The sequence below is a fragment of the Tiliqua scincoides genome, chromosome 1 (assembly GCF_035046505.1).
Source record: "Tiliqua scincoides isolate rTilSci1 chromosome 1, rTilSci1.hap2, whole genome shotgun sequence".
NCBI classification, from domain to species: domain Eukaryota; kingdom Metazoa; phylum Chordata; class Lepidosauria; order Squamata; family Scincidae; genus Tiliqua; species Tiliqua scincoides.
In genome coordinates, this window is record NC_089821.1 from 154473714 (window position 1) to 154494650 (window position 20937).

At 42.5% G+C, this 20937-nt stretch overlaps 1 protein-coding gene across 1 annotated transcript in view; it reads left to right on the forward strand.

The window, feature by feature from the left end:
* Positions 1–345: 345 nt before the first annotated feature.
* The window catches only part of LDAH (lipid droplet associated hydrolase), an 89757-nt gene continuing 69165 nt past the window's right edge, over positions 346–20937 (forward strand). Inside the window, exons 1-3 of the mRNA XM_066611705.1 lie at positions 346–432; positions 1699–1854; positions 14713–14847. Of these exons, the coding sequence (XP_066467802.1) occupies positions 396–432; positions 1699–1854; positions 14713–14847 (328 nt within the window). The 5' untranslated portion in view covers positions 346–395. The remainder of the gene's footprint in view (positions 433–1698; positions 1855–14712; positions 14848–20937) is intronic.

Consider the following 20937-nt stretch of genomic DNA (forward strand, 5'->3'; position numbering starts at 1 on the left):
CTTCTGAGTAGACAGGCATCGGCTTGGGCTGTTATGCACATGTGAGAATAAATTCCAATGAACACAAAGGGAGTCACTTATTTCCCGTATCCATCTGCACTAGAAGACCTCGTTCAAGGGACAAAGGTTCTGCCAGTCAATTGAAGCGCTTCCCCTCCAGTCCCTTCCATAATCCGACGCTTTCCTCTGATTGGCTGGGGCGGGATTCTGCTGACTATTCGAGGCGCGGCACAGAGCTGTTTCCACGTTCTCAGCCCGCCCCTCGTGTTCTGAGTTCCCAGCCTGGCGGAAGAACCTGTGAGCGGCTGCCTTCCCTCTCCATCACTTAGTATTGGCACTGGTGGCTTCTTCCGCCCGGCCTGGAAGGGACTAAGCTCCTGGGTCTTGTCTCAGAGATGCTGGGAGCTGGTCGAGAGCAGCCGAACGGGGAAGGTACGTGCTGGGGAAGGACCAGCAGGGCTCTTCCTGGCAGACTTGCAATGGGGGCAGCCTGGACACCTCCTTCTTCCCCCTCCCCCACCCACCAACTTTCTAGGTCTTTAACAGCTGGTGGGCAGAACTGCACCAGGGGGAGCTTGTCTCTCCCCTCCCATGATGAAGGGAGAGTGTGTGGGCAGGAAGCGTCACTTTTCAGTGCCTCACCTTTTATGCACAGCTGTTTACAAACAGTGAATGGTCTGGAAAAGGTGGCAGCCTTGGCTGAGCAGCATTGCTAGGGATCATCCCTCTTATGAGTGTCTATGTGTCCTATCAAGGTGTCCTCCCCACCCAGAGTAAGCTTCACATCATGCAAGCTTCTCCTCCCCCTCCCCCATGAAGTCATACAAGTCAGCAAATCTGGCACAGCTGCATCGAAGCAAAAATTAAAACCTCTGTGCTTATTCATTGTAGGGTAGACATGTTTAGGGCAGAATAGGTTTTCATCAGGAACTGCATGTTTATCTTCTCTTCAGGGTGCATTAGCACCACCCCCCCATATCAATTTTTATGTGCCTTGGCTTGGGTGAACCTGCTCCTCTTCGTGAAGCTGAGAAATATCACATACGCTTTGCTTGTTAGAGGCATGTGGTGGTCCAAGTAATTTTCTGCACACAAGGGCTTGAGATGCACTCATTCCAGTTCTTTGGGCTGTTTTTTGGGGAAGCAGTGGTATAAATTTCCAGCGACATAAATAATCAATAGTCAAAAAGGTTTCAAGTGCTGTTAGTGTATTTAGATTGTAATCAATTAGTATTGGGATAGAGCCCATATTTTGTTGCTCCATTCAGTGATGGAAGATAACATGCTCCTGGGATAACTCACAAATAGTTTGGGAGCTTCTGGGTTGCAGGGTGTGGCTTGGGCTGTAATCCTATATATCAAGGTCACCTAAATACACCCAGCTAGTGTAATAACACTGGGCCAATTCTGATGTGCAAGCCTATGATGATGCAACATTGTTGAAGCTAAGCAGGTGACTAGTGGTTTGGAGCTGTAAGCAAATTACAGGGATGTTTCTAAGAAATGGCAAAAGACAAGTATAATAAATTTTATGCTATGGGATAACTGATTTGATTCCTTCTGTGACCAAGCAGGTGATGAGAGCAGAGTTTATTTGGCTACAAATGATCTGTAGGGTGAATTATGGCATGCATAACTAGTTTTGTTTACAACAGTTTAAGCCATCTTAGTCAAGTCAAGACATCTTATTCTCTTTAGCAGTGATCATGAAAGCCGCATCTGAACAGCAAGTTCCCCTATGTGAAGAATTCATATACATTTGTGGAGCAGCTACCCAGGTCCTAAAGTGTGGCCCATGGAAAGATCTGTGGAAAAGTGAAAGTGTTCCCAAACTCTTATTTCTTGTCATTCCTGGTAAGTTGTTAAATGTTTTCATGATAGGGCAGGTATGAAGGGACATTTTCTAAGTATTAGGATTAATCCAAGACAGAATTTAGGGGAAACTGGAAGGAAGAAGAGCAAGAAGACCTGAGTATGACTAAAGAAGACAAAAAAAACCAGGGAGATAAGTGGGCTTCTGTATAAGTTATCAAAAAAATTCCTGTCACTCTGATCATAATGTATATCTTGCATACAACTATCTGCTGGTTTGCATATTTATGTTTACTAAACCCTATGGATTGTACCTGGTCTCTTCCTATCACAATATACTTAAATGTAATTGGCTTACATGCTGAGCCTTGAATTGAGTGCTGAGTTATGTATATGCACGTATGAACAACTCCCAAGGTTTAGATTTTAAGGAAAAGGAACCTGCATGACCAAATGGAGCATTTTGACCTGCTTGTGTACTTGTCTTCTGTTAGTCATGGAAATTACTATGATTCATAATGTAAACATATTTGTGTTGTGATATCTGTGAAGAGGCTAATTAGTCTGCTTGTTGCAGTGCAGTATTTGTTGTTTGTAACTTATTTCTTTCATCTTATATATGTTGAATTATGAAAAATAGTAGGTTCATTTGACAATGGCTAACCCCCCTTGCAACTTAATTTTGATTCTGGGTTGGACTTGGTATTTCTGGATCTGTTTTACATATTTTGGAGATGTATGTAGAAGAGAAAGGAAGACTGCCTTGAGTTAAGTTGTATACATGAATATGATGTGATACTGTTTTCATCTTTTTTCCTACATTGTAACTTGTTCAATTTGTTCTTTTTTCTTAAGAACATAAGAACAGCCCCACTGGATCAGGCCATAGGCCCATCTAGTCCAGCTTCCTGTATCTCACAGCGGCCCACCAAATGCCCCAGGGAGCACACCAGATAACAAGAGACCTCATCCTGGTGCCCTCCCTTGCATCTGGCATTCTGACATAACCCATTCCTAAAATCAGGAGGTTGCGCATACACATCATGGCTTGTACCCCATAATGGATTTTTCCTCCAGAAACTTGTCCAATCCCCTTTTAAAGGCATCTAGGCTAGACGCCAGCACCACATCCTGCGGCAAGGAGTTCCACAGACCGACCACACGCTGAGTAAAGAAATATTTTCTTTTGTCTGTCCTAACCCGCCCAACACTCAATTTTAGTGGATGTCCCCTGGTTCTGGTATTATGTGAGAGTGTAAAGAGCATCTCCCTATCCACTCTGTCCATCCCCTGCATAATTTTGTATGTCTCAATCATGTCCCCCCTCAAGCGTCTCTTTTCTAGGCTGAAGAGGCCCAAACGCCATAGCCTTTCCTCATAAGGAAGGTGCCCCAGCCCGGTAATCATCTTAGTTGCTCTCTTTTGCACCTTTTCCATTTCCACTATGTCTTTTTTGAGATGCGGCGACCAGAACTGGACACAATACTCCAGGTGTGGCCTTACCATAGATTTGTACAACGGCATTATAATAGTAGCCGTTTCGTTCTCAATACCCTCCCTAATGATCCCAAGCATAGAATTGGCCTTCTTCACTGCCGCCGCACATTGGGTCGACACTTTCATCGACCTGTCCACCACCACCCCAAGATCTCTCTCCTGATCTGTCACAGACAGTTCGGAACCCATCAGCCTATATCTAAAGTTTTGATTTTTTGCCCCAATTTGCATGACTTTACACTTACTGACATTGAAGCGCATAAAAGTGGCTGTATTATTCTGTCTGTTATGTTACAAAATGCTGGCCATTTAGTTTGGCAGCTTGTTTCAACCAGATGTGAAAAGTCTGCTTTATTTGTCCAGGTAATAGATCACAAAAACCTGTTAATTTTATCTATATACAGGTTGTGCCTCGTTATCCACAGGCTTTCCGTTCTGGAATCCCCAGGGAATAAAAAAAATCAGTGGACACCAAATCAGTGGGAAAATAGCTTTAAAGATCCACTTCCAGGTTTCTTGCTCCTCCATTGTCGACCCACATTAATATAGACCTGTGGGTTGCGACCCACCACTACTCAATTTTCCAGTGCTGGTGCAACAGTGCCAATAGGGCAAGCACTGCATCTTGTGGTGGGGAGGCAGTCATGGAAGCCTCCTCAAGGTAAGGAAACATTTGTTCCCTTATTTGTTGCTGCATTGCAGCTGCACCAGTGCTGGAAAGCTGGATAGGATTGGGCCCTCAATGTGTAAACTGGGCCATTCCCCCTTAAGGGAAGTGGTCCAATAACAAGGTCCCTGACATGTTGTGGTGCCTCAGGGTCCCAGCAATGTGAGCATATCTGGGGGCTGCTGAAGCATTCATGAGGCTCCTGGAGGCTCACAGCCGTCTCCTCGTGGTTGCACAGTGCTCCGATTGCCGAACAGAGCTCACTCGCACAAATTAGAAGTGAGCTCTGTTTGGCAATCGGAGCTCTGTGCAGCCACGTGGAGGGGGCTGCGAGCCTCCAGGACCCTTGAGGATGATTCAGCAGCCCCCTAGGTACACTCAAATATTGCTAGATCCTGCTGTGGCACGATCACTGCAGCACTGTTAAGGCTTCCCCCCTCGCTCTTGTCATGCCCTTGCAGGGACTTATGAGGTTCCCTGGTAGGAGTTTGGGAACTTCTGGTATAGACACTATTCCGCATTCAGCCACTAGAAGGGGTGAGTAATAGAATGAAATTATAATTATTTAACACTACAAAGGTAGGAAATTGGATTTTGGTGTTTTTTTCCTTTTTACAAGGCATTTACAAGGCATCGCACCTGTACTTTGATCCCCACTTCTACTCCCATTGCACTGTCTCAAGCTGAAGTACAATGTGTCATTGTATCAGTGCAGCTTGCCTTTCAGGGGCTGAGTCAGAATTCTTACTCCTTGGCCCAAATTGGCCTAGGTTCTGTGGAGTGTATTTACCTACTCTGCACATCTTCAGATTGGTTTGGGGTCTAGTTAGTTGTATTTCAACAAGTTAGCTGTCACAACAGATAGGTAGGTGCTGGCAGAGGGTTAGAATTGGGATAATTTGCAGACACCCAGAGATGTTGCTTGGCTAAAGTTTTTCTAGTCCTCCCCTTGGGGATAAGCTATTGGTAGAGGCGTTCTTAAACATCTTTATTTTTTCACAGATTTTGTTTTTTCCCTAGGGAGGAAAAGTTATATTCCAAAAGTTTGATTCAAAGGGTGCATTTTTTAATAAACTATAATTTTAATAACTTTAAAAATGTACTAGGTAGGTGGTATAGTGTCAGCAGATGCAACCATGGTAATTACACAGTCAAGTGTTAGAGGATGGTTTTATTTTATTTTTTTTGCAGATGTCAGGTTTTTTGTTTGTTTTTACGAAAAAGAAGTGCAGAAAGTAGTGCTTTATGTATTTATTTATCACAAAAAAAACCCACACCTCTAGTCATTGGTCTAGGGCAGGGGTGGTGAACATTTTTGAGACAATGTGCCTTACTTGGTGATGATCTTCTTAAAAAATTATCTCATGTGCCCAAAGGAATTTTGAGCAAGCAGATCACTTGCTGTTATGTGTATTATATACATTTTCTTATGGAGAAAGAACAAAATGCTGGAAAGCAATCTTAAAGAAGTTTGTTTAGGCAACCAATTTACTGCTTCATTTGGCAGTAATGATGATCATGATATAGTTATTATGGGTGGATCTTAAAGAATCAAGGGCCAGTGCTGCACAATGCGTGCAAACAAATTTTTTGTGTCCCACCTGGGGCATATGTTCTATAGGTTCACCATTGTGGGTTTAGGGTGGGTAAGGGAACAGAGGAACATGTTTGGGGTCATAGGACTGAGATGGTTGTGAAGAAGTCTGAATCCCTCAGGATTCCTCAGTTTTGAGAATGAGGAATACTTACTGAGTATTTGTATTTAATGATTTGTCATTAAAAAAGGTGAAGGAACTACTTGGTGAATCTTGACTCAAAAACAGAGATTGCAGAGTCTTGAACAAACTGATTTGTCATGAATACCAACCCTAATATGGATGGTGATGGATTCTTTTATTTAAAGAGTTCAGTGTGCTCTTGTAGCCTTTATATGTCATTATCTGAAAACTCATGTTGGCCAATTTGTTAAGAATTGAAAGCTGTGTAAAACTGGTTACATTAAGCCTTATGACACCTTGCAGTCCAAACCGTAAGCTGGCATAGTGGTCCCTGTACCAGCCTAGAGTGTCACAAATAGGATGGGGTGGAACAGGCCTGGGAGGGGGCAGGACTGGTGGAGTAGGCCCCTGCCTTATCATAACCCCCTTCCTAGGTCTGCCAGCCTTACACAGGGCTCCCTGGATTTGCACCAACAGTTTTACTGATACTGATTTGAGAAGCCCCAGGGGTCAGGCTGGGGCATTACCCAGCATAAGGGGACAAATGTCCCCTTATCTCGAGGAGACCTCCAGCCTGCTCCTAAACTGTGCATGATGCAGTGTAGGCCATGTTGCTGTGCTGCGTCAGTGGAGGTTAGGGTTGGGCTGTCAGTCATGACAGTGGCATAATTCATGTTGGAAAGGCGTGACCTGGTTGTAGGATGTCTGTGATACACTGTTTTGATTTAAGGTGGTAACTTGAGAAATAGTCAACATTCTCTAATTTTATGAGAGGTAAAATATTAAAGGTGTACTAAAATGTGGAGCAGCAACTACTACATTTTTATTAGTATTTTTTTTAAGTATTTCCTTTCTCAGTTCTCCAAGAGATGTTTCTTTTATATGAACTTGTCTAAATTCAATCCATTGATTAAATGCCAAGCAAGTTGGCAATTAAAAATCTGGGTGGCAATTTAGAATTGGGTGGTGGTTATTCAGAATGCACAATCCTGTTATAGATATACAGGTTGTTATCTGCTATGGTTCTGTTCCAGAACCCCTTGTGGATTAAAAAAAATCCATGGATAAAAAAACAGTGGAAAAATAGATTTAAAGCCCCACTTGCAGGTTTCTTGCCCCTCCATTAACATAAGAACAGCCCCACTGGATCAGGCCATAGGCCCATCTAGTCCAGCTTCCTATATCTCACAGCAGCCCACCAAATGCCCCAGGGAGCACACCAGATAACAAGAGAGCTGCATCCTGGTGCCCTCCCTTGCATCTGGCGTTCTGACATAGCCCATTTCTAAAATCAGGAGGTTGTACATGCACATCATGGCTTGTAACCCGTAATGGATTTTTCCTCCAGAAACTTGTCCAGTCCCCGTTTAAAGGCGTCCAGGCCAGACGCCATCACCACATCGTGTGGCAAGGAGTTCCACAGACCAACCACACGCTAAGTAAAGAATTATTTTCTTTTGTCTGCTCTAACTCTCCCAACACTCAATTTTAGTGGATGTCCCCTGGTTCTGGTGTTATGTGAGAGTGTAAAGAGCATCTCTCTATCCACTCTGTCCATCCCCTGCATAATTTTGTATGTCTCAATCATGTCCTCCCTGAGGCGCCTCTTTTCTGGGCTGAAGAGGCCCAAATTCCATAGCCTTTCCTCATAAGGAAGGTGCCCCAGTCCAGTAATCATCTTAGTCGCTCTCTTTTGCACCTTTTCCGTTTCCACTATGTTCTTTCTGAGATGCGGCGACCAGAACTGGACACAATACTCCAGGTGGGGCCTTACCATAGATTTGTACAATGGCATAATATTAGCCGTTTTGTTCTCAATACCTTTTCTATTGATCCCAAGCATAGAATTGGCCTTCTTTACTGCCACCACACATTGAGTCAACACTTTCATCGACCTGTCCACCACCACCCCAAGATCTCTCTCCTGATCTGTCGCAGACAGCTCAGAACCCATCAGCCTATATCTAAAGTTTTGATTTTTTGCCCCAATGTGCATGACCTTACACTTACTGACATTGAAGCGCATCTGCCATTTTGCTGCCCATTCTGCCAGTCTGGAGAGATCCTTCTGGAGCTCCTCACAATCACTTCTGGTCTTCACCACTTGGAAAAGTTTGGTGTCGTCTGCAAACTTAGCCACCTCACTGCTCACCCCTGTCTCCAGGTCATTTATGAAGAGGTTGAAAAGCACCGGTCCCAGGACAGATCCTTGGGGCACACCGCTTTTCACTTCTCTCCATTGTGAAAATTGTCCATTGACACCCACTCTCTGTTTCCTGGACTTCATCCAGTTCTCAATCCATGAGAGGACCTGTCCTCTAATTCCCTGACTGTGGAGTTTTTTTAGTAGCCTTTGGTGAGGAACCGTGTCGAATGCCTTCTGAAAGTCCAGATATATAATGTAAGAACATAAGAACAGCCCCACTGGATCAGGCCATAGGCCCATCTAGTCCAGCTTCCTGTATCTCACAGCGGCCCACCAAATGCCCCAGGGAGCACACCAGATAACAAGAGACCTCATCCTGGTGCTCTCCCCTACATCTGGCATTCTGACTTAACCCATTCCTAAAATCAGGAGGTTGCGCATACACATCATGGCTTGTACCCCATAATGGATTTTTCCTCCAGAAACTCGTCCAATCCCCTTTTAAAGGCGTCTAGGCTAGACGCCAGCACCACATCCTGTGGCAAGGAGTTCCACAGACCGACCACGCGCTGAGTAAAGAAATATTTTCTTTTGTTTGTCCTAACCCGCCCAACACTCAATTTTAGTGGATGTCCCCTGGTTCTGGTATTATGTGAGAGTGTAAAGAGCATCTCCCTATCCACTCTGTCCATCCCCTGCATAATTTTGTATGTCTCAATCATGTCCCCCCTCAAGCGTCTCTTTTCTAGGCTGAAGAGGCCCAAACGCCGTAGCCTTTCCTCATAAGGAAGGTGCCCCAGCCCCGTAATCATCTTAGTCGCTCTCTTTTGCACCTTTTCCATTTCCACTATGTCTTTTTTGAGATGCGGCGACCAGAACTGGACACAATACTCCAGGTGTGGCCTTACCATCGATTTGTACAACGGCATTATAATACTAACCGTTTTGTTCTCAATACCCTTCCTAATGATCCCAAGCATAGAATTGGCCTTCTTCACTGCCACCGCACATTGGGTCGACACTTTCATCGATCTGTCCACCACCACCCCAAGATCTCTCTCCTGATCTGTCACAGACAGCTCAGAACCCATCAGCCTATATCTAAAGTTTTGATTTTTTGCCCCAATGTGCATGACTTTACACTTACTTACATTGAAGCGCATCTGCCATTTTGCTGCCCATTCTGCCAGTCTGGAGAGATCCTTCTGGAGCTCCTCACAATCACTTCTGGTCTTTACCACTCGGAAAAGTTTGGTGTCTACAGGTTCTCCTGCATCCACATGCCTGTTGACCTTTTCAATGAATTCTAAAAGGTTTGTGAGGCAAGACTTACCCTTACAGAAGCCATGCCGATTCTCCCTCAGCAAGGCTTGTTCATCTATGTGTTTTGAGATCCTATCTTTGATGAGGCATTCCACCATCTTACCCAGTATAGATATTAGGCTGACCAGCCTATAGTTTCCGGGGTCCCCCCTCTTTCCCTTTTTAAAGATAGGCATGACATTTGCTATCCTCCAATCTTCTGGCACTGTGGCCGTTTTGAGGGACAAGTTGCATATCTTAGTCAAGAAATCAGCAACTTCATTCTTCAATTCCTTAATAACTCTTGGGTAGATGCCATCAGGGCCCGGTGACTTATTGATCTTTAATTTATCAATGAGGTCTGAAACATCTTCTCTTTTAACCTCTATCTGACTTAATTCCTCTGTCAGGAGGGGCCGTTTGGGCAGCGGTATCTGCCCGAAGTCTTCTGCCATGAAGACAGATGCGAAGAACTCATTTAATTTCTCTGCCATCTCTAAGTCTCCTTTTATCTCCCCTTTCCCTCCCTCAACCGCTTCTCTGGTTCTCATTGCTCCTAATAAAGTTGTATCTCGACATTCACAGGGATTTGATTCTGGGACTCCCTGCTGAAAATTAAAAAGTGTATCCCTTTACAATTCTGGTTTAAAAAACAGCTTTTCTTACTGTTGTAGAGAGGCAGTCAGCAATTAGAAATGCAAAGGACCATTTGCCTTTGCCTGGCTCAGCTGAAGAATGGAATGATCGCTTGCATGACTGTCTCTCTAAAACAGTAAGAAAAGCAGTTTGTTAAACTGTGATTCTAAAGGGATGCATTTTCCCCCTTCTCCAGGGATCATCACATTCCTTCTCATTTGCAGTGGTCATTCGTGTTGAGTCAAATCTGTGTATAAAAAATCTGTGTATAACAAGGTTGGACCTGTACTATGTATCTTTTTTTTTTCCCTGTAAATGCAAACTTGTTGTTTTCATGCAGCGTATGTGGAGACTCCTGACAGATATGCTGTTCCCCTTGGGGCATCCAACACCTTGGGTCCCACACAAGTTTTCTAGCTGAAATGGGACTAAGCTATGTGTATGATGAGGCACAGCTGCTTCATAGTGAGAAAAATTGCTAGGAGCCAAGGTGTCTGGTAGTGCACTGGAGAGGCCCAAACATGCTATGCTAGTTTTCTACATTCACCCCTCAGTAAACCTGGGTGACTGTACCATGTGCCTGAGGAGGACCCTTGCATTCAGGCCTTGTTTATTGAGGGGGAATAGGCTTGGCTAGAGACATTAGTCTGAGGACAACTACGAACAGGTCAGCTTCTGTAATGGAACTTGCTCCTGAAAGGGTCATCAAGCCAGCTCTGTTTTAATATTTCCAAGTTGAAGCTGTAGTCTATGGAGCCTGAAGTTCAGAGAGGCAGGACCAAGTGGAAGGTGAAATGTAGATGTTGTGCTGGAAATAAAAGTGGGGGAGGAGCTTTGAGAATAGAGATCACTGAGTGTAAAAGTGATGTAGAAAATCAAAAGGGTTATGAGTGGGAGACCAAGCACATGACAGTAGAAATAGAGACTTTTCTTTAGCAGGCTAGTAAAATCTTGTCTCTTTCCATTTGATGATAACATCATTGAAAAGTGGCATATAAGAAAATGTTATATAAGTATTATTATCTCTCTCAGTGAGGTTAACCTCAGGCCTTATAGCGCAGAAGGGGAGGGAACCCCTGGAACTTCCTTTTGTTGAAAAATTGTGGCAATTCCAAATTGTGGAATTGGGTATGTTTATTGCTTGTAGTTCTCACCATAGGCGTTGTTCCACAGACATATTTATTACGCACCGTATAGGATGTACTGATTAAAAGGGAACAATGGTACTTTTCTGACTGCAGAAACAGATGTGCCAGAAGATGGTGCTGTTTTAAAGATAAGCACAAATACATTGTTTTGGTGGGATCATTCTACGGGGTGTTTTTTAAGGACTGCTGGTTACTTTTGTGGTATGGGCGATAATTGCAGCACATGTCTTGACTGTCTTGCCTTTTTGCAATTTAGTTCTGAGCATATCCAAGAACAGACCTTTTGGATCTGGCTCTGAATGTTACCACCCTCCCCTATTAATCTTTGTCTTCCCTGCTACTTAAATGTGAAATTGCATCCTTTGTAAATGCTCTGATGGAATTTGGCTAGAATACAGAAAGGTAGGGATTTGGAGTATACAGCTGTCTTGGAAAATCTGAAAACTTGGAGCACTCTACCCAGTCCCAGTTCTTGTGTGTTTTCACAGAATGAGTTTGAAGTGGCTCACCATGTGGACAAGGCAAAATGTGCTGTGTTTCAAAATTCTGGTTAGTGGTAACCAGAATTATTGACTTAAATAAGTGCACCTCTCAGTATAGAGCAACCTAGAGAAGCACTCTATCTTTCATATTTACAAGCAACATTTTCTCCAAGGATTTCAGGGTGGTGCACCATGGGGCTGTTAGCTTAGAATCCAGTACTATAAAACAGGCACATGTTCTTGATGCACGACATTGTACAAAGTTTTTCCTACTTGTAACTTTTTTGCGCAGGAAGAAAAGATGTGTGAATGACCCTAGGAAGTTTCTTAGCAAAGTCTGTCATGGAAAACTGCATGTTTCCTGTTAAGCTCTGATCATCAGTTGTTTGTAATAAGTCAGTCTCCCCAAAATTATCCATGTGTGAGAACATTGCTGTTTTCTGTACATGCTCCGTTTAAACCCTTCTGACATCTGTGTGGGCTGGCTTCCATGCATGAGCATAAGGGAGTTGAAAGTTCCTTCTTCCCTGGTGGTTGATTTGTAGCCAAAGTCAGATTAGCTTTCCTGAAGCAAGGAAACTGTAATTCTTATTCAAATTGGAACCCCCAGCATCTTGAGATGAGAGTTGTTGCAATCTGTGCCACCAAAAAAAATTTAATTTGTTGTGTGGTCTGCAGTATTTCCCAAGATTTAAACCATTACCATTTCAAAATGCCGCTCTACATTTTAATTTTGGTTAAAATATATATTGCAAATTCTGTTGCAGCTGCACTTATCTCCCAAGCTATGGTGCTGTTCTAGAAATAAACCTACAAGATATATATCATTTTATATGCATGCAATCTTGCATCTTGCACAACCTTTCCCCAAGCTATTGGTGCCTTTTCAGCTGCTTTAAAGGCCCATAGATATTGTTTGGAAAGAGTCTTTCAGCAATGAGAGTTTCATGTGATAGCAAATATACAATTCAGTAGATTTTTGTTCTGCAGAATTGGACATCTCTGGTTCTGATTGTGTTACTCCAGTCCCTTTCCAGAAAACAGCCCGTGTAGATTGAGCAAACTACTCCACAGTTAACATTTGTGATTTGGAAATAGTTTTTGGTTGTATTTTCTGTGAAGATTGGTCACATTGTGGTTGCAGTTATGTGGCAGAATATGTTTTTAAATAGTCATTCCTTGTTCATCCTTGTATGAAGTGATGGTGGTAGTTCAATAAGTAATGTGTTGAGGGCTCTGCCAGTCTTCTGACTGCATTTTGTTGTTGGTAAAGATATCCGAGTTTGTCTTCATCTTTAAAAAAAGAAAAATCAACCGTAACAATGGGTAATGTTTCTACCCCTCCAGGGCATTCCTCAGTGTTGCTAACAGTTTTAACCACTGACCATGAATGTCATCTTTTTCCTGAGCAGATGCTTGAGAGAAGGATGCACTCCCCTCTCTGTTCCCTGGGTCTCACTTTATGATCTTATCTCTGTTTCCTGTCTGAAATAAGTCTCAGGTAGTTTCTCCAATTATTGAGGTTTAGAAATCTTCTTTTGTCTCGGGGAAAGCATTAGTCACAGGTGCTGTAAGCTACATACAGTGTTGAACACAAAGCTCAACAAGGGTTATATAAACACTTTTTGCTTTCACTATTCAACTGGTGACTGGAATGAGAAAATGCCCCATAAAACCACCCAATGGAGTTAGTGATAAAAAATAAAAATGTATGAAAACGTAGGCATTTGAAAGCTTTATATTCATCATCTCTAACGCTTTTTAAAAGAGTGTTGGTAACATGAATGTGGGGGGGGGGGAAACAATGTGGTGACAGAAATGTGTGTGTTGGAGAGCCCTGAGACATGTAAAACTAGTAGAAGAATACATTGTTTGTGGTAAGTTCAGGCTGCAATTCTAGACACATGTTCCTGGGAGTAAGCCCCAGGGCTTACTTCTGAGTAGATATGCATAGGATTGTGCAGTCAGTTGCTTGCTGGTGAAGTACCTTAATAAACTGTATTTCAAAGAGATAAAACAATCCCACATTTTTTGATGACCAGACACCTCTTATCTCTACGTTGATACTTTGAGCGACCACGTTGTTGAAAGAGAAACTTTTCACATTATCCTGAAAAGTTTCTCTTCCAACAACGCGGTCGCTCAAAGTATCAACTTAGATATGAGATGTCTGGTCATCTTTTAGTTCTTTGTAATACAGCTTGTTGAGCTGCTTCACCAGCAAGCCACCGAGAACACAGTCCTGTGTATTTCTATCCAGTCGTAGATCCTATAATGTCCCCTCATCTCTAAATGATGTTCAATTATCATAAAGAGATTCTGTAAATATCAGAAATTTTTTAGGGAACGATTTTCAAAATCGTTGGGGGGGGGATAATAATGTATTAAAAGTACTGCCAAACTTATTTCACTAGATTTTATCCTTTTTTAAAAGTCTAGATTAACATCATACAAATTTGTACCTTCTAGGGATTTTCTAGGGATTTTCTAGGGATATCCCTTCTAGGGATATGACCAGGGATTTTCAATCTTTTTCATCTCATGGCACACCGACAAGGCACTAAAATTGTCAAGGCACACAATCAGTTTTTGGACAAATGACACGTCACACCACACTGACAGCAGGGGCTCGCATCCCCCAGTGGTCCTACTAACAAATGATCTTTCCCCAAACTCCCACAGCACACCTGCAGACCCTCCGTGGCACACCAGTGTGCCACGGCACAGTGGTTGAAAATGGCTGTTCTAGACATTTATTGGAATTCATCTCTGAAACTCTTCTCTGGAAGAATGAATATAGGTTCTATTCTAAGGAGCACACAGAAATTGTAGTCTGTGTAGGAACACGCACTTCACTTCCACTTCCTTGGCACAGCGGCCCTCTGTGTCTGCAGAAGTTTTACACCTGGGGGAGGTGAGCATTGTGTCCCAGATCAGAGGAGGACAGCTGGCTGCAGAGTTATGGGGAAATGAGAGCAATTGCTCTATTGTAGAGGAATGTTGTCAGGCTCAAAATATTCTGAGAGGTTAATTTTGACCTGGGGAAGCTTAGATTTCAGTTTTTTAAAAAAAATCTGTTTTGTGGCTCACACCTTAAGAATATATTTGGTTGTTTGCTGAGTTTAAAATATAGTGTCCAGTAGTCAGTATAATGAAGTCTTTTTTTTTCTTTTCTTTTTTGATAAAGTTGGTTGGAAGCAAGTACAAAACCATTAAGCAATATTTTCGAATAGTACTTTATTTCAGCTCTATTGCCTCCATTTATGGCTTGCATTCTTAACAGGCTTTTTTCTTTCTCTTTTAGGTAATCCAGGAATGGCTGGGTATTATCAGACCTTCATTCAAGCTTTGTACTGTGGCCTGAATCGGCAGTATCCAGTTTGGGTTATAAGTCATGCTGGACATTGTAAAGTCCCTCATGGCATGGAAATGTTGGAAGGTATTATGAATTTTATTAGCACGTTATTTAGTGTAATAGTACTTTCTCCTTAGAACCAACAAGCACTTAACATATGCAGAATAAGTAGAAATGTTCTACCAGTAGTTTTCTTTCACTGTACCATGAGATAGAGACTACTATGGATCAATTTTCCTATTTGTACATTGCAGGTTAACTTTTTTCTTTTGAAAATGAACACATAATTCAAAATACACATCCAAGATCAAGGCTGCAAGGGCAACAACGTAAAACATATAATTCAGTTTTGTTTATCTTGATACATCATAGGCCACCATAGACCTTGTAAGTTTAGATTTTTGAATGCAGCAACAAGCAAAATGGAGCATGAAGGCAAAAGTGCCGATCAGGTTGTGAGTTACTAGAAACATGTATCCTTGCTTTTGGGACAATAATTTCATTGTTCTTTGTTCCATATTGTCATGGTGTGAGTGGGAAGTGAGTGCATACACTTGTGCATAAAATAACTGTAGGGGAAGACAAGCTGGTCAGAGAAAACACTGAGAATACACATTGCATTTTATTCCAAAGCATAAATAGAAATAAAAAAGGGCCTGAAAACTCCAGCAGAGAACCTAAAAGCTTGTAAACTGCATCCACGATAGCTCGGAAGAAGATTTGTTCAGAATCATGTTCATTTCTAGTCTGCGCGTGTGTGTCTTAACAAAGTTTTTCCAAAGTGGTCCTTTTAAACCATGCAAACCCATTTTCTTCTGATTATCTTCATAGTTTCCTAGCTGAGGGCTTGATCAACTTTGGCACCATGATAAAGCAGTAAAGCTCTTAATTGAAAGAAACAAAGTCAAGTTCAACCCCCAGTCCAGGGTCCCCCTGTTTGTTAGCCCATCCTCTGTTTAATTTGCATAATCTGGGCAATAGTATGTCATAGGCAGAGAGTGGAACCAGCCAGGACACTGCTAAAATCTCCTACAGAACAGAACCCTTTAATTACTTGTGCAGGTGAGCCAAACCACATACTTCAAAGTGGAAGGCCAAAATAAAATTAAGAAGTTCCAGGGATTCTTGCCAATCTGAGCTGAGATAATTTTGTTTTGTTTTATTTTTATACTATTTTTCAATTATCTAATTTTCAATGTGGCTTTGAATTCCAAATGTGATCAATTAGAGCTGATTGAAGCATGCAGATAACTTAAGTTTTTGAAGCTGCGCTGTTTCTGACAGCAGGTAGGGAGCTTGATAAAATCTTTGAATCTCTGCATGTAGAAAGCTAGAATATTACAGCAGATGGTCTAGATCAGTGTTTCTCAAACTGTGGATTGGGACCCACTAGGTGAGTTGTGAGCCAGTTTCAGGTGGGTCACGTAGCAACTAGCTCAGCCACCACTGAAAATAGAAAACTGATGATACAGGGTAGAGAGCTGCTGGGCAGGATGGACTCCCAGTGGGAGACAGGCATGGTGCTTTGCCCTGAAGAGGTAGGAAGATGGAACATTGGAAAGGGGAGAGGACTGTGTAGTCGAAGAAAGATCCAAGTCTGCATTCTGCTTTGAATTCAGCCTATGCAAAATAACAGCACAAGCATACTGTGTAATGGAACCTGATCACAGCTTAGGTTTGAAGCCTAAATTGATGATGTCGCTTCTGGCCATGGCATCACTTCAGGTTAATGACATCCCTTCCGGTGGGTCCTGACAAATTGTCATGCTAAAAACATGGGTACCAGTGTTAAAAAGTTTGCATACCACTGTACTGGATCTAGAACTTTGTCTCCAACATGCTAGCTTTTTCTTGAGCAGGGAGATTTTGATATAGGACATATGTGACTTCCTCATCCAGTTCTAGAAATGTTACATTGCGTGACTTACTCATGTGAATGTGTTGATTTGTGCTTAAACTCAGAAAGTAAAAAAGAAAGCTATCAATCAAATTGCTTCCAAAGGAAATTTTATTATGAAATGAAACTTACCCACCATCTTCCCTGTGAGAGCACTTATTGCCCTAAAGGTGGAGGTGTGAGACTGTTGAACACTGGAAAAATAGGATATCGTGTCTATTTAACTATACAGTAATGGCCAAAAATTGCAGGTAGCTGTGTTGATCTTGACAAAATTCAAATTGCCAGCACAATACCTATACATTTGCCTGTAGAAGAGCTCTGAACTTGAAAACCTGCTCCTACCTGACTGTTACTATTAAAATCGCCTCAACCTTGGTTGAACACTGGTTTCAAACTATTTATGAATATCCAGTTTGGAACCTTAATGTTTGTCATTAGCATTACTTTATTGCAGGCTGTTGCACCTGAACTTTTAAGCCTTTTGTGTACATTCCCTACCTCCTGTAGTTTCAAGGCTGAAAGTGAAACCTGAGACCCTATGGTATTTTAGTTAAATTGCTGCTAATCATTGTGGTCAAATGTCAGACTCTAAGGCAAACATTAACACTTTGGCACTGGGGGGGGGGGAACATCCCCTAGGCTTCAAACTGCTAGTAGAACTTGAGAAATGGGGCTTACTGGTAAGCCTCGACCCTGCAGAATTTAGAAAAGCTTGGTATGCTGTTGATTGATAGCTGGGGGGGGATGACTTCAGTCAAGATTTCCATGTCACTTTTCGTTTATTTGCCTGAAAGATCCATGTATTTATCGTTATCCCCTCAAAACTACTTGGTGGAGAAGTAATTTCCTTAAATAATCTTTATTACTTCTGTGGCAGGAGCAGGGGATTCTGAAGACAAACAAATTGTTAGGCTCTGCTTGATTAGGTATCTTAATAAACCTGAGAGTGCAAATATAAGAACGGCAACCTTATAAGCATTTTCTGTAAGCTTCCTTCTTTCATGCACTCACAAATAACCTGCACAAGAAAAAAATTAGTCAGTGAAATTTAAGTACCTCTTGCACTACCCGTGTTTGATAGATGCAGGTCAACTGTATTTGTTTTGTTTACAAGTGTTTGCAGTTCTCCTAACACAGTGGTTCTCAAACTCTTTAGCACTGGAACCCACTTTATAGAATGAGAATCTGTCAGGACCCACCAGAAGTGATGTCATGGCTAGAGCTGACATCATCAAGCAGGAAAATTAACACCCCTTATGACAAAATCAAATCTAAGTAAGTAACCGTTGCCCTGTACATGCCCGATCTCATCTGATCTTGGAAGCTAAGCAGGGTCAGGCCTGGTTAGTATTTGGATGGGAGACTGCCTGAGAATACTGGGTGCTGTAGGCTTACACCATAGTCTTTCGAGACTGAAGGTTGCCAACCAATAAATAAATAAATAAATAAATTCACTGTAAAATTGCAGAGAAAGAAAAGATGGATATAGGGTCATTCCATGTCAAGTGGTCTAGGGCTCCCCACGCAACCATTACGGATTTTAATGAAATTTTGTGTGTAGAGTCTCACATGTCTCAAACGAACTTTGGTAAAGTTTTAGGTTTGCTGGTGGAATACTTGTGGAGATATAGCCATTTGTTCGACCCCATACCGCAACCATGTTCAGTATGATTGTGAGATTTTGACAACTTTGAGACATAATGTCTCTCTTGCTATTTTTCAAAACAAATGAAACTTAGCTACTTTATACAACTTTTTGTACTGAACATGGTTACAGTATGGGGTCAAACAAATGGCTATATCGCCACAAGTATTCCGCTGGTGAACCTAAAACTTTACCAAAGTTCATTTGAGACATGTGGGACTCTACACACAAAATTTCATTAAAATCTGTGGTGGTCGCGTGGGACACTTTTCAAAAACTAGACCATTTGACATGGAATGACCCTATACCTTTGTATGGATATACCACAAAAAACCCAATACCCAGTCATACCACTTGAACATTCAGTATAAGTTAAAAAATTTATTTAAAATAATTGCGATCCCAAGCAGTTGCTGATCTGTTTTTTTAAAAAGTTCCCCAAATATCCGAAAGGCTGCAATCCTATCCACACTTAACTGGGAATAAGCCCCTTGAACTATCATTGTTAAAAGCACATACAGGTTGAGCCTACTTATCCATGAACTTTCTATCCATGGATCTAGCTTGGGCCAACCTGAACCCTGTGGATACCAAGGCCACACACACACACACACACACACACACACACACACACACATATGGTAGCCTCTTAAAAGTGCAGATCTGTAACATTTCCCCAAATTCAGCCACGTACCATGGTAGCATCACCTTGACTATATTAAAAATTTAAAAAACACATTGAAACAAATGGGGACCCACCTGAAATTGGCCTATGACCCACCTAGTGGGTCCTGACCCACAGACTGAGAAACACTGCCCTAGCAAGTTAACTAGGATTATTTTAAATTTATCTCTTGTTATCTTTCCTTGCAGATGCTATTTTAAGCACCTTTCAGTCAGTAGAGTATGACTTTAGATACTTGTTGAGCATCATGGCCTTGCTTAAAAATGAGGCTGATGCTTAAGGGTCAGTCAAATAGTTTCATGAATGAGCTGCAGTGCCCATTGTAGCTATCTATCACTGCAATATCACCAAACTGCTAAAGGACACCTGACTGCTTGAAGGGAATCTCCATAGGAACACAGTAGACTTGCCAGTATACGGTCTATCACAGTGGTTCCCAAATGTTTCCGACTGTTGGCTTCCTTGACCTTTGGGGCCATTGGCCATTGTTCCGCATTAGGGCTACAATCCTATATGCTGCATAGGGCGTCAGTCTTTTTGTGAGGACTCTGCGACTCCTCTGGTTGGGTTCTGCGGCTCTCCGGGGAATCACAGTTTGGGAACCAAACAATAGACTGGTGGTGATGTAGTATGCATTCACCTTTAATTCTCCTGTGCTCCTTGACTGAGCACTGATTGTGATGCTTGCCTCACAATAGTGTCCTAAAACTAAAGCAGCTGAACAGCCTTTTTTAGGCTTATGCTGGAGGCAGAGTGCTTAAGTTCTGCAGTTACCTTCTCACCTGTGTGTTTGCTCTTCCAAATAGTGGAAGATATGTCATTATAGGACTAATCAGTTTTACTTAAGATGTGAACTAATCTTCACTGGAGTTGTTAGTGGTAAATGTTAAGCTGTGCTCTGATAGGTAAATGTCCTTGCATGTTATGGACCAATGCTCTTCGGTTATCCTTATGAAAGGAAGTGGTAAGTAGTACTGCAGTATGACTGAACTCTAAGAGGATTAGTGCTTCTTACTGTAGGTAATCTGCTAGAGAACCATTTTCAGTGGAGGCTTTCCTGTTCATGCTGTTTGATTCACACAAGCTATATGTATCTAGATTCTGTGGTATTCCACTTTCACCCATGCAAATGACTTTTGTATAGGACTGTTCCAGAAATTTCATCAGAAATATTCAGAGACCACAGAAAAGGTCCTAGGAAAACTGATAAGCATCTTCCATTGGTATTCTTGATGGCCTCTGTAATAAAACAACCTGATAGGATCTTGTAAAAAGCTAGAAGCTCTTTCCTGTGCCAGCAATAGTATAGCAGCAGTTTTCAAACTCTCAGGGAGTTAGAGCGGTTTTCAAAGTTATTGCAGGGGTGGGGGGGAGGCAGTGGGGGCGGGAGGAAGGCAGCAATGCGATCCTCAGGACTGCATCGCTCGGGGCTGCAGGGGCTTGGCTGTACTTACCAGAGACTCCTGCAGCCTCCCCGGGGGTCTGCAGGGCTCCCCAAAGCTTAAGAAGCGAAAGTGGAGTGATCGTGCCCTGCCTTTGCTAAACCAGAAGTGGAGCACAATCGCTCCACTTTCACTTCTGAAGCTGCTGGGAGCCCTGCAGAAGATCGCGCAGGGCTCCCTGCACCTCCAGGAGGCTACAGGAGGCTCTGGTAAGTACAGCCAAGCCCCTGCAGCCTCCTGAGTGACGCAATCCTGGGGATTGCGTTGCTACCTCCTCCCTACCTCCTGGCTGCCCTGCCCCTTAAGGGGAAAGAGGCCAGGGCCCTCAGGCTGGGGCGTCGCAAAGCCCCAGTTTGAAAACCCCTGCCATATAGTATACCATTATCACTAATGCAGTCTGTAACCCACTCACAATTTTATGTTATCTTTTTAGACACGCCCTGTATATTTTGAGGACAATCAATCCTCAAAGTGTTTGACTGCTATGATGAAAACTAGCTCA